Genomic DNA, 13216 nt, shown 5'->3' with positions numbered 1-13216 from the left:
TTTCCTAGAGTTCATGAACTTGCAGTAGATCTTACATGCCATGATTTATGTCTCTTGACTAGTAAATTAAAGAACCCAATGACTTGAAAGATATTTCCATGTGCTGCTTTGTAGAAACAGGCAGAAAACAATTCCAAGTAATATAAAATTGGTGTCTTATAGAGAACTACACTGCTTAGTATGCTGAAAAGACATTTGATGTTGCAAGACAGTGAACTGAGGACATGCTGCTGAGACACATTTGGGAAGGAGCCCTGCTTTAATCTCCCTGCCCTGACTGAAGGAAATGTAGAGAGGAAAGGAAAGACTGCAGTCACCAGATGAAGCTGGAGTTCATACTGTGGGCTTGATCTTGCCTTCCCACATGCATCATAAGTTTTTGCCTCTCTTGGAAAAAATATTTACCATTCTTAGGGCCATATGTGCAACAGATGATTTTAAAAATTCAGGGGAGATCTCCCACTAAAAAAGGATGTAAAACTAGGTAGGGCAATAGGGTATTTAGCAGTGCAAAGTAAGTACAGATGCAACAGCCATCTGCTGTCTGTGCTCACTGCAGTCCTAATCTTTCAGGTCCAACTGCCCTTGGACATGTAGCAGGAGCAGCAAGAAAAGTCCAAGCATCATGTTGCTAAAAAGGCAGTTGAGTATACAGAAGTACAACATACCAGAAACATAGCCAGAAAAAAACTACAAAATTGTCCAATACCAAGCATCTGGCACACTCTCCTTTGCACTGGGAGCCCAGAGGTCCAGCAGAGCTGGGGCCATGTCTGGAAATGCCTGTACATAAATTCTTACTTTGCCAAGTTGGAGACTTCAGAATGTCAAAAATGCCAGTGACAGCTTGGGATTTCCCTGTGTGAGCCTGCAGCATGAGAGCTGCTGCCAGCACTTGCACCAGGCACTGGGATGGGCTGTGAGGAATCCCAGGGAGAGATGAGGAGCCCAGCACACACAGGGGGGTGGCTGTGAGGCAAAGGAGAGTGCTCAGAGGAGGCTGTGAGTGGGTATCCTCATGCCTTGGGCAGTCAGAAGGAAAAGGGCAGACAGGAAATTCTTCTGCTTTGTCTCCCTGTGAAAGGGTCCTGGTCCTGTGGGTGTTCCAAGGGCTCGATGTCACCAGCCCTGTTCATCATGGGGAGCTGTGTTCACAGGTGGGATGTGGTGTCTGAGGGGAATTGCATGTCTCAAAGGCTTTCTCTCAAGAGCAGGAGGGGAGAGCAGGAGGAGGCACCCCAAAGCGCTGTTGTTTGGGTCACTTCTCCTTTCTCAGGTCTCTCTGCCCAAGATGAGGAGTGAGAAGAAGTGGGAATGTCTTTGCTCAGCAGCCCTTAAGCAAAGCAGCAGCAGTTGCAGCACTTACACCACTGGCCACAGACACTCTGCAATGGCTCCTGCTGGCATCTGTCCCCTGGGGTGAAGAGACCTGCTCTAACCTGTGCCCAGGGCTTGCTGGATGCCTCTGGCAGGTCAAGTCAAGCCATCAAAATTTTAGGTTGCTTTGCACCCCTGGCTGGCCATATGAGCTTGCTCAGTCACCCCTTCCACATTCCTCACCTCTGAATGTGTGATAAGGTGCTCACTCCTATTGAACACACACCTAATTTTATAAGATGCTCATCAATATTTTTCATATGCCCTCTATTAAAAATTGCATGCTTGTTTCCTTGAATATCTGCTGGAAAAAGTTTAGGTAAACAGCTTAGACAAGAGAATCTCAGTACCCTTTACAAAAAAAATATCCCATAGGTTGCCTCTTTAAGTCGTGGATGCACATGTGGGAGAATTGGGGATGATGATGTATTCACTCAGATTGCTGGTTTCCGCTGCATTGAAGTCAGAGACATTGAAGGCACTACAGCATTTATAACTGATTTCCTGAACAGTGTAGTAAATAGAGATGAGAGCCCTTTTCTTGTAACTCACATGTGCAACAGAAATCACTTAGCTAACATAAATCAGGACTAAATTGCTTTTAAAGGCTCACAAAACATTTCTGAAAGAGACAGGATGAGGAAACCATTTGCCACAGTAGAGTATGTCCCCATGATGAGTCCTATTAAAGCCTGATCAAAGAGCCTTATTGGCTTTTCATTAGAGCCTGGTTATGTACAGTTGAAATTCAGCTGTGATTTCAACAGAATAGGCACAGAAATATGCACGGGAGGTAAATTTAAGCAGGACTCTAGACCATCAAAGTATGTGATTAAGGACAATTTAATGTGCTGAGTAATGCAGTGTGATTTGGATGTAATTTATCCTAATCCAGTCTGATCTTTTACAGGAGAATATATTATAAGGCCACAATTAGGTGAGACCTGGGCCCCATCTGGCCTCCTGTCTCCTACAGTGGCTTACAGCCAATACAAGAAACAAAGCAAATACAGAGTGAACTTCCCTTGTGTATCCTCTCTGTTTCTGGCATTCAGCCTCTATGGGACTCTTCAGGTCAAAACATCCAGAGCATGGAGTACAATAGCCACCATTTATCCTTGCTTCATGAATTTATCTCATTGCTTTTTGAACCCGTGCCTGGTTTTGGTGATTACAAAGTCTAACGGCAGTGAGTACCATGATTCAGCTGTGTTACATGCAGAAGCTCTTCTCTTACTTTGATTTAAACTGCTCTGCTCCAGTTGTTCTTCCTGGGGCAGTAACTCAGGGGCAAAAGCCTTTTTGGACAAGCTGTGTCTGGAGCGGGAGTTGACTCTTGGTAGTCTGTCACTTGGGAGTTTTCTCCTCTTCCTTCCCTCTCTCCATTTCCAAGGCCTTTCTGGGATGGGCATTTTGGGGGTGACATTGTCAGTTCCATGCATGCTGTGCTGGGGGTGATGGCATCCTGCCTGTCAGGTGCAGGCACAGCCTGGCTGGCCAGGGGTGATGCCTCCTTTGGGCAGGTCACCCACAGGGACAGGGAGGTGAGGGAGGCAGTGGCCAGGCACTGCACACACAGCTCTGGGCAGAGTTCATGTGACACAGCAGAAGATGTCCCCAGAGAGGGACAGCAGTGGGGACTCTTTGGGCTGCAGTTTAGAAACCCAAATGGAAAATGTGCTTGCTAAGCAGAGATTGGACCCACATCTACAGAAACGAGAATTTGAGGCACCCACCCTCAAATCAGGGAGGGCTCAAGAAAATGAAGTAAAGATTCAAAGCCTGTGCAGACTTCTTAAGCTCTTAATCAGATTCATATGATGTATATGCAAGCTCATTAGCCCAACCAGTTTATAAGGTACATTTGAATTTATTACTCTGATACTCAATACTTAATTTGTAACTGTGATTAGATGCATCTTTTAAACATGTTGTATCTGCATGTAGCTGTTTGTAATAAAATTCCCAAGTGAAGGGCATAACTGGAAAACCTGCACATGAGAATGATTAATTTTTATTAACTTGTTTTTATCACTCAGCATTTATGCTGTAAAGGCTATAATAAAGTGACACATGCTTGGTCATTGTAAGACAGAGATAAATTTGGCCTCCCCACAAGGGACAAGCAGGGTCAGTTTAGAGGAGGCAAAGAACACATCCACCCAGAGTTCTTGCTAAGGTAAATAGGTTTTTCTGTCCTGTGGAGAGATTTGCCATCTGTAAGAATAAACAAGGTAAACCAGAAACAGATGAGGATGTGACTCTTAGGCAAGACCTTGTTTTTATACTTCTTTCCAGGAAAAACTTGCTATAAACATTTGTGTTGTCTTTTTCAAGGCTGCTTGCAGTAGAGGATCACATGGCCTTAGCTCATTGCTCCAGTGCTCTGCAGCCCCAGCCTGTGCTGAGCCATCTCTCCCTGGTGCCAGAGAGGCTGGGCTTTGCTGTCAGAGCGCCCTGCCCTGTACCTCACAGCCTGGTGAAATGCTGAATGTGCATTTTCAAAGCTCTGCCTTCCTCCAGGAGAATAATTTCATCATAAAAATATAATTGTAAAAATGCGAGAGGCTAATTCTGCATTTCTTTAGCCTGAGCCAAATACTAAAGTTGCTCTCTGGAGCCAAGCAATCAACTTCACTGCTGAGGAATCCTGGGACAAAAATCTGTGGCATTTCTTACTCATTTAGGGAAAGGGCTGGGTGCTTCAAACCATCTCTTGTCCTTCTAACACCCATTCTACATAAAGAAAGAAGTGGCTGCTGCTCTCAAGCACGGTGTGTCCGTGTGAGGCTGAGATGGCCATGGGGATGTCACTTGTCCTGGAGCTGTCTGCATCCCCTGCACTTTGGACTTGGTGGGGGGCTAATCTCCAGGATAAGTGCAGAACAGAGGATGCTGCCTTTCCTTGTCCTGCATCTTTGCCTCATGATAGAAATCCATGGATTCAGGTATAGGGAGCATTGCTGGAGAGGAGACAGTGTCCATCTCCTTCCAACCTTGGCTTTTTCATGCAAGCTAAGGTTACTGGTATAGGGGAGATCTCTTTTGCCCTTAATAAGTTTTCCAGTGTTGTGCTTAGAGTTTCACAGGGAAAACTTTGGTTGAATTTTAAGTTGCTGGGTTCAAGCAAGCTGTCAGAAGTCACTAAAGCACTAAATCAGGATCTCCAGTTGGGTCCTCGTGAGCCAACTGGGCCACCTTTGTTATGGAGTGCCGAGAAAGTCACTGCAGCCTAAGCAGAAGTACAGAGTACGTTTAGTTGGGCTGTTTGCTCTGCAGACACGCTGTGAAGACAACAGGAAGGTGACAGGAAGGCAAAATCCTCTCTTTTGTTTTGTCCCTGTTCTCTTAAGGATGTGATTGCACAGTGGTTTACCCCTCTTAGCAGCAGCAGAGGCCATGTCCAGCCAGTGAGAAATGCCTGGGGTGGAAGTCAGATTCTCCTCTTGCCCCACAAGTCCCTCTTGCTCGCGGCAAGGAATTCTGGAGTCTTGGGACCACCACAATGGGGCCCTTTCTCACAGGGCTGGAAAGCTCGAGCTCTGCTCAGAAAGGACAGATTCATGGTGGAGAGGGCTCTACAATGCAACGATTTATGTCAGGAAATGAACAGAATGCTTTCTAAAAAAATATGAAGAAGAAGAAGGAAGAAAGCCTTCATCTGTTTCTTTGGCTCAGGAAAGAGATCAGCTGTGGTTTCATGATAGCAGAGCATGGAATGCTGTAGGGGTAAAATGTATAGCTGTGTGCATCCATCTGTTTGAGTTTCTATTCCCAATGCATAACACACAGAGTTAATTTTGCTTTATTACATGTCATATGGGTCTCAGAGCTCACTGGGAATGGAGATGCCTTCATGCACATGATTCAGCTTCTGCACTCTGAGTACCACGAGTATGAATTACAACCCTGCACTCTCCATATAGCTCCTGTGTGTTTGGATAATATTAAGGTGTTAGGTGCTCGTTCAACCATAGTCCTTGGTGATAGGCAGGTACCAGTTCTCAGTCACACTTGGTTTTGTGCCTTGTCTCAAATAGAAAATGACAGTCTGGCTGTTGATGAAAATAAGGAGTGTTTCAAGAAACAAATATATTCTCAAGGCTCGAGTTCCTGTGCACATAAAGAGTAGTAGCAAAGTATTTTTGTATTGGTTTACTATAAAAATAGTGTCACAAAGTCTGATAGCAGTGCTAAGAAAAACAGTTTGTGAAAAAGCCGTCTTCATTACTGACTGCAAACTTAAGTGTTGGGAAGGAGAGAGTGGACTTCCTTTTAAAAATATTTCTGTGCTTTTAATCTGCCTGGCAAATCATTGGTGACTAAATGATAATCTGAGTTGTTTGCTTGAAATGTCATATATCTTCACCACAGTCTGCCCACCCCACTAGAGACTTTTAGGAATTAAGGAGCCTGGGAACAGAAATTACTACAATGTACTTAAACATGAATTAGCAAAAGCCAACAAATACAGAATAATTCCAATTTATGTATTCAAACACTCTCGAGGATACAGGCTGACCTGCATTACTCAGGCTTTGTCACTGTTTCATCTCCTTTGGACAGAGAACACTGAGAAAGAGACAGGAAGATGATTTACTCTCCCTTTAGCTTCTGTCCCGTCTGCTGCAGTGTCTGCTGTGCAGCTCCCCCAGCCATGGGTCTGACAGCTCCTCATGTTGTGCAGGCACTGTTTTCCCTCATAGCTGAAACTCATGGCTGTCTGAAATCTTTGCTAAATGAGTTGAAGCCAAGCCTTGCTTTACTGACAGGCAGAGGCCCCAGGCTAAAGTGTGACGTATCTGGGTAAGGAGGATTCCCAGAGAGTGAACTTTCTGGGTCTGCTGTCCCACAGCAAGGGGACAAGCTTTCAAAAGAGCCTTTGCACCATGGATCCCACAGGGATAAGGTGCCCTGACTGAACCCATCACCTCCAAGGGAAGCTGGTCCTGCAGGAGGCTTTGCAGACTTGCCAGGTCTCCAGAGGCGATGCAGGAGAAACCCTCTGGGACGGATGTAAATCAAAGTGAATTAGAAAACAGATAGGCACAGCTGTCACCAATGCACCTAGTCACCTCCAGTCCTCTCCACTTGGAACATTTGTTAGTCTCTATTGAACAAATGTCAGGATACTCCTCACTTTTTAAACAACTTTCTGATTGTGCCACTGTTTGTATCTGTATGTATTTAGATAGATCAAACCACATGTGCACACACATCAATGTTTATTAACTCTCACTAAATGCAGCAGCAAAGTCAGTCCTTAAAGATGTGCCATAAAACTTTTCCATAACATTGTTAATACAACCTTCATATTTAAAGGAGATTGCAAGTGACATATTAATTCAACATAAGATCTTTTTATGATTCAGAAATTTCCAGGCTCTAGATAGCTTAATGTGCTAACAAGGCTTTATAGCAATGTCCATGGTCCTCCTTTCACATTCATTGCTAGATTTCAAATCAGTAATGTCATCCTGGGCTAATGCTGATGAGAAAGGAGATCCAGCTTCCCTCTCCTTTGTCACTGAATGAGAGTATCCAGCTTGTGTGACGTGCTTGGCACCAGCTGTGTTTTAATACCATTAGCAGCAGGAAATATTTTCCCTGCCAGTAATGAGGCTCAGCATCAGCTAAAGGTGGTGCCCCACAGGAAGACTTTAAACAAAATTGCTAGATTCTAATTCAGAAAAGGCTAGAAATATGCTATTTTTGAGATAGGTGTTTGTTCAGTATGGAGTGATCCTGGATGATGAAGAGACCTGCCAGAGCTACTTTTAGTTCCTCCTGCTGCTTTCATTGTTATTCTTGTAGCTGTGGCTGGCAGTGGAGTTAGGATGGTGGTGTCTGTTCTCATATAGAAATGGAAGAAGAATGGAAATACGTGTGTGTATAAAGATTAAAAGATAAAAGGAGCAAGAGCTGAAAAGAAAGTGAGCTTTCCTGCATAGCTACAGATATTACATTGATTGTACCTTTCCATGGAAGGGTTTTTCTTCTGTAAGATCACATTTTTTGTCTGATCTAAGGGTTAACAGTGTGCCAGGTGCAGTCTGGGTTGCAGGAGATCAGAGTTTCTACTTGGAAATTGTTACAGTTAAGAGAAACCATTAAATAATTTCCTCTATTGGTTTGGAGACATAAACCAATACTTCAGCCTCACATTAATGCTTCATTGAAAACAGCGAGGCTGAGAAGAATTACCCTTATATATCATCACTTGGGAGAGGGAAGATACATCAATGAGTCATATGCAGGATAGTAAGACATTAAAAAAATTAAACATGGAGCCAGGCAGGGCTCCTTTCTGCTGCTATTGCAAAACAGGAACACAGGCTTTCTTCTTTAGCAGAAAAGGGTGAAGAATATAAACACAAAGAGCACTTTACACAGCCAGAAAGATTATTTGCTATATCTTCTTTGCTTTCTATTTTTTTTTCTGTCCTTGCAGGGAGGAACAAGTTTTGGATTTCAGAGTTTCACTGTGGAGATGAAGATTTTATTTCAAGCTTCATTTTATATGATACTGCTTTACTCTGACTTTATGAGTGAAATGTGGGGTACAAAAAAGTAACAAGACAGGGAGATACAGGGTACCTGGGTTTTTTTCTGGAACTCCAAAATCAGAACCCAAATAAAGCTGACTTTAAAACATACATAAAGATTAAATGGAAGGAGGACAACTGGCCCCATAGGTTGTTTGGCTTTTCTTTATTTTTCACTAAGCCCTGTGAATTGGGTGGTGGTAGTGATGCAAATAACTATTTTATAATTATATTATTAATTCATTTCTTCTAATTAACAATCAATCAATCAATCATTACCTCATTTCTAATCATGTGAATTGAGTTCTGCATGCCAGGAGAGCTGTATTGACAGCTCTACAAAGCTCCAGACTGGCATGGGAGCCAAGCTGGGGTAGAGAACTACATTTTGGGGATTGTGCCATCCCTGGCTTGGTCTGAGGGATCTCTGTTTCAGGCACCATATAGAGGAATTTTATTTGCATATGATATCACTTCTGTAGAAGAATCAACTTATTCATGAGCAGTAGCATCATCACATCAAATACAGCTGCAGATATGGCTGAGAAAATGACAATTTAATTGAAGTAGAAATGACACTGGGAAATTAAGAGAGGGCACAAAAAATTCCCAATTATTACTCACTGGAAGCAAATCCTAGACATGTCTCCTAGTCATGGGGGGATGTGCGCAAAATGGGGATGCACACAAAACTCTGGGAGAAACAGAGTTTACAGGTAGACATAACTCTGCCCTCAAGACAGCGTTGGGGGCTCTTCAGCTGAGCCCCCAAACTCTCCTTAAATAAACAGTTTGGGATAATCCGTCTCTGATCCCCTGGAGGATGGAGCAAGGGACAAAACCCCTCTTCTGACAGCCCAGCCCCCCCAGAATGCAGAGGCTGCTGCCTGCCCCTCCGGTGGGATTCCTGCGAGGAGAGCCGGCCATAGGTGGTTGTGCCAGGTGGGCACTGTGCGGGCACAGCGGCCCTGCCTCTGCCCGGGCTGCCCGTGCCAGGCTGGGGCTCACCGGCTCCGGAGGGCACCCCGGGGAAGCACAGCCATCAGCCAAGTATGTCTGTCCTCAGTTTTGCTTATCCCAATCAGTTCTTGAAGCTCCTTCTGTAATTTCTTCCCTTCCCATAGCAGCTGTCTGGGGTTTCAGCTGTTGTGCGTGAGTGGAGGTGCCAGCACCCTTTAAATCACTATGGAAAAGTAAGGGTGCGTGTTCTATGCGGGGAGAAAGCAGAAAAGACAAAGTTTGGGGTTTGTTTAGGTTTGTTTGGGTTTTTTTCCCCTCTTGTGCTTTCCAAGTGCTTGTCAGAGATAACTAGGAGAGCACCGGAGGTTATTCACAAATTAATTAGCCCGGGACTGCCAGCCGTGCCAGCTCAGCCCGGAGCCGCCGCATCCCTGCAGCAAACAGCTCCCACCCCCGCTCCTCTCCGGGGGCGCGCTAAGGGTTAATCCAGTAGCTGTGCATTTAACAGCGCAATTTAAAGGGGAAAGAATGACACCCCTCTCCCCTGCCTCGCCGGCGGTGGATGGTTCGCTCTGCCCGGCTGATCACATGCTCCGAGCCCCCGGCGCTGCCGCAGCCCCGCCGGTGCTGCCCGGGGGCCGGTGCTGCCCTAGCCCGGTGCTGCCCGTGCCCCGCCGCCCTCACCTCCGCTCCCAGGGAGGGAGAGAGGGCGCAGCACCAGCCCTGGAGCGTATGGGTGGAAATTTGGGAGGCACCCGTTCTCCCAGCACCGTTCCCAGCTCTAACCATGTCTATTTGTTGTTGTCTTTTTTTCAGGGACTATGGATCTTCAAAGAGGAAATCAGGTAAGACACCCGGCTTCTTTTATGTGCTGCATGATTCTAGAGGTGTCCTTAGCCCCCTGCTTTTCCCCTTCTGTTTATCTTGTGTGGTATGAAATTGTGTAGCAGTTTAACTTTTTATTGCTGAATCCTGCTGGAGATAAGCATCAGTTTCTTTCCTCTGCACTGCATAGAAGAACTATATCTGTATGCTATATAGCTATATGTATACCATAAACCCTATACACTACTGCAGTTTAAATGACTGCTTTTCTCTAACTGTATTTATACAGCTCCATCTCCAATGTGAGATGATCATTGCATTACATTTCTTTATTTTTCATTGCAAATGGTCAAAGTGCAGAGTCAGAGTTGGGGTTCTTTTCTGGAGGGGAAGGATATCTTTTTCTCTGCTGATTTGAATCATTTGTCATGCCTTTCCAAAATGCTCTGGTGAGGCTTCTGATGCAAAATGTTCTCAATGCTTGTGTCTGGGTTTGGGCTGCCTCAGAGGCTGTAGCTCAGTGTTTTGCTCTTAAAATCTTGGATTGAAATGTCCTATAAAACTCTGATTTGAGACTATATAAATCCAATTTTACCCCTCCCCATGTAGGTCTTAGTGATTTTTACAGATGTGTTTTCAATAGGGATGTGCAATTATGGGCCTCTGGGTTTGGCTGCTTTGAGCTGGATGTGTCAGGGCTTTCTATTTTTTAATTTTTTTTTTCCCAAAGCAGCATTGAGCACCTGCAACTCTCATTGACTTTGTTTGGAACCTTGGATGCTTCAAATTGCATTCAGGGCATCCAAAGAGAAGCCTTTCAAACCAATACTGACTCCTGGAAAACTCTGGCCTGTGTGCAGGGAGAGGAGGATTTTTTTTTTTCTTCCTGCTTTTTAAGATGATAAAGAAACACTGCAGTAGCTTAGTCTCTGGAAGGGAAGGGAAAATAAATGTAATATACTGGACTGCAATGAATGTCTCTGTCTAGATTGATTTGTTGGATAATTATGAGGGCTTTTAAGCTGCCATCCTATAATAAAGCTAAGTGATGCACTAAAGAGAAGCTGTTGCTTAACCCTGGTGGCCTAGGTATCAATTGGCAGCTGCCTTTGCAGGCCAATACTTTTGGTACCTTTCCTTGAATTTCCCTGAGGTGGGGTGTGGTAGTGAAGGGGCAAGCATGGTACAAGGTGCTGGTCCCACAAATAAATTAGGGCATGCTTGGGCTTCCTAATCTCCTGCAAAGCTTCTGTCTGGGTTGCACTTCTAGGACTTGTTAAATGTAATATTAAGGGAAGTGTGTGTTCAAAACAGCCTGTGAATTAATTTGGCAATAGTGCCTTCTCCAGAGGGGCTGACCATAAATAAAAAAGTCCAAGTGACTTGGTAGAGGGCAGAGCTGAGTGTGGGAGTTCCTGGCTCAGTGCCACATCCTGAGCACTGGGGGCTTTTGGGCCATGTAAAAATCTTTGAAAAACATTGCTGAAGTCTCTGGGGCAACCTGATTTAGCACTGACCTGGAACAGCATTAGGAGACACAGAGAGCTTTGGGCTCGGTGCACCAGTTTATATGAAGGAGTATTGCAATTCATGTGCCAGAGATGTGAAGAACTGCTTTGGGAGTGGAAGGAAACTGCTCCCTCTCCATTCCTGTGGCTCTGGGGCAAGTTGGAGCTGATCTGCCATGACATCATGAGAAAAGCAGTAGAGCTGAGATGCCATTTGTGGGTGCTCTGCCCTGCTGGACTCTTGGGCCCCCTGCCCTGAGCACCCCAAGTGCCATGGTCATTCATCCCTGCCAGGGGCACCCAGGCTGGGCTCCCTCCTTTGGCTGCTCAGGCTGCCAGATCTCCTTCTGCACTTCTTTCCTTTTGGTGCTGGGCTGTTTGTGCAGGCAGGGCTTGGACACACTGGAGCTGAGGGACACCCTTTCTGCACTCGCCCTGTACAAAGAGGAATGTGAAGCAGTGCTACGAACAAATGGAGCTGCATAAAGGGACTCTGTTCTCAGCCATCTCCTTGCTTGATTTTGGAATGGCAGAGGAATGCTTCCTTCTGTTTGGAGCTGGATGAGAAATGCTTCCTTCTGTTTGGAGCTGGATGTTGTGGGAGCGTGCACGCAATGAGCAAAGGAACATGCCAAGGGCATTGCCAGTCCCAGCGTCTAACAAAGATCAGCTTTATGACACTTGAAAAAGGGATGGGGTAAATAAGCACAGATTTTCAGGATTGTTGTGATGGTCTTTCAAGATAACAAACAGCTTTGAAATGCAGTTTCTTCTGTAGGTGCATGGAACTACTGCATCTTTAAACAAGAGACAAATAGGCACTTTTAAATGGAAGCATCTCCCAACAAATGAGACCTTATGACACATCCTGTGTCTTGACCAAAGCTGTGCTGGGTGTGAGCACAGCTGTCCCACACTGTCCAGCAGGAATCCCACAGCTGCTGAGTCTCAGGCATGTGCAGGCATGACACAAGCGTGGCCAATTGCAGAAACATTCAGAGAATGCCTCAGACAGCTAGCATCACCTCTACCCTGACCTCTGCCTTGCCAGAGTGAGTGTCTAGCTAGTCCTCTGCTCACCCCTTAGAGCAGGGAGAAACTGGATAAGTTCAGAGTTTAACAGGAGTTATGGAAACATTTACCGCTGCAGTTGATGCTGGTTGTAAACATTTGAGACCTCCTGAACCAAATGCAATAGTGTGGCATGTCCTTAGCTAAACAAAGGGGAGTCTTGTGCTGATCTGGGGCATCTCTGCATGCCAGCCCCGAGCCAGGCTTCCTCTTGTGCAAAGGGCTGTGTAAACACACAGCCCTTTGCTTGGATGTGATCTAATTATAAATGCTTTAACCTGCAGCCAGCTCAGAGACCTGGGGCTCTGTGAAGGCACAGACATTTGCTGTGGCCTGAAATGCCACATGTGCTGGTGCCTTGGACTTGGGGGGCTTTATTTGACACACTGCAGAGCTGCTCAGAAAGCTGCCTTCATGTTTCCAGGCAATTGAATTGTTGCCCTGTGACCATCTGTCAGTGCTGGAGAGCCCTCAGTACAACTGTGAGAGGTTACATGAGCATATTCTGTACACTTGCAACAAATGGGCTCTTCTTGGTCCACCCAAAGACTCTCTGCAGCGAAATGGGAAGGAATTACTTTTCAAACTCCAATTTTTCAATTGCATTAGCCAAGTGAACAGCTACTCATTTGTCATCAAAATAGGCATTACTTCTATGCTGGCTCCCATTGTGTGGTTTTTCTCTCCTCAAATCAAAATAAGGGTAGAATTGCTGCAAATCTAGGAATGGATATTTGTATGGTACATTACAAGCAACAGATTAGGTTAATCCATTCTGCAAACCCTACCAGCTACCATCTGTGCATGGTGAACTAATTAACCCTTGAGATATCTGCTAATCCTGATGTGGCTTATAAAACCAGTTGGAGTATGTTTCTCCCCAAAAATATCATTGTGTCACCCACCTCACAAACCGCCTTGCTGGCTAGG

The 13216-nt window shown here is 45.2% G+C and overlaps 1 protein-coding gene across 5 annotated transcripts in view; it reads left to right on the top strand.

Moving 5' to 3' along the window:
• The window catches only part of SH3PXD2A (SH3 and PX domains 2A), a 235349-nt gene that overhangs the window by 140175 nt on the left and 81958 nt on the right, over positions 1-13216 (top strand). For all 5 annotated transcript variants that reach the window (XM_074545171.1, XM_074545172.1, XM_074545170.1 and 2 more), the window contains one exon: positions 9699-9727. In XM_074545171.1, coding sequence (XP_074401272.1) covers positions 9699-9727 — 29 coding nt within the window. The remainder of the gene's footprint in view (positions 1-9698; positions 9728-13216) is intronic.

Source organism: Zonotrichia albicollis, chromosome 7 (genome assembly GCF_047830755.1).
Source record: "Zonotrichia albicollis isolate bZonAlb1 chromosome 7, bZonAlb1.hap1, whole genome shotgun sequence".
Taxonomy (NCBI): domain Eukaryota; kingdom Metazoa; phylum Chordata; class Aves; order Passeriformes; family Passerellidae; genus Zonotrichia; species Zonotrichia albicollis.
Note: the sequence above shows the minus strand (reverse complement) of the source record. Positions and strands in the feature narration are given on the sequence as shown.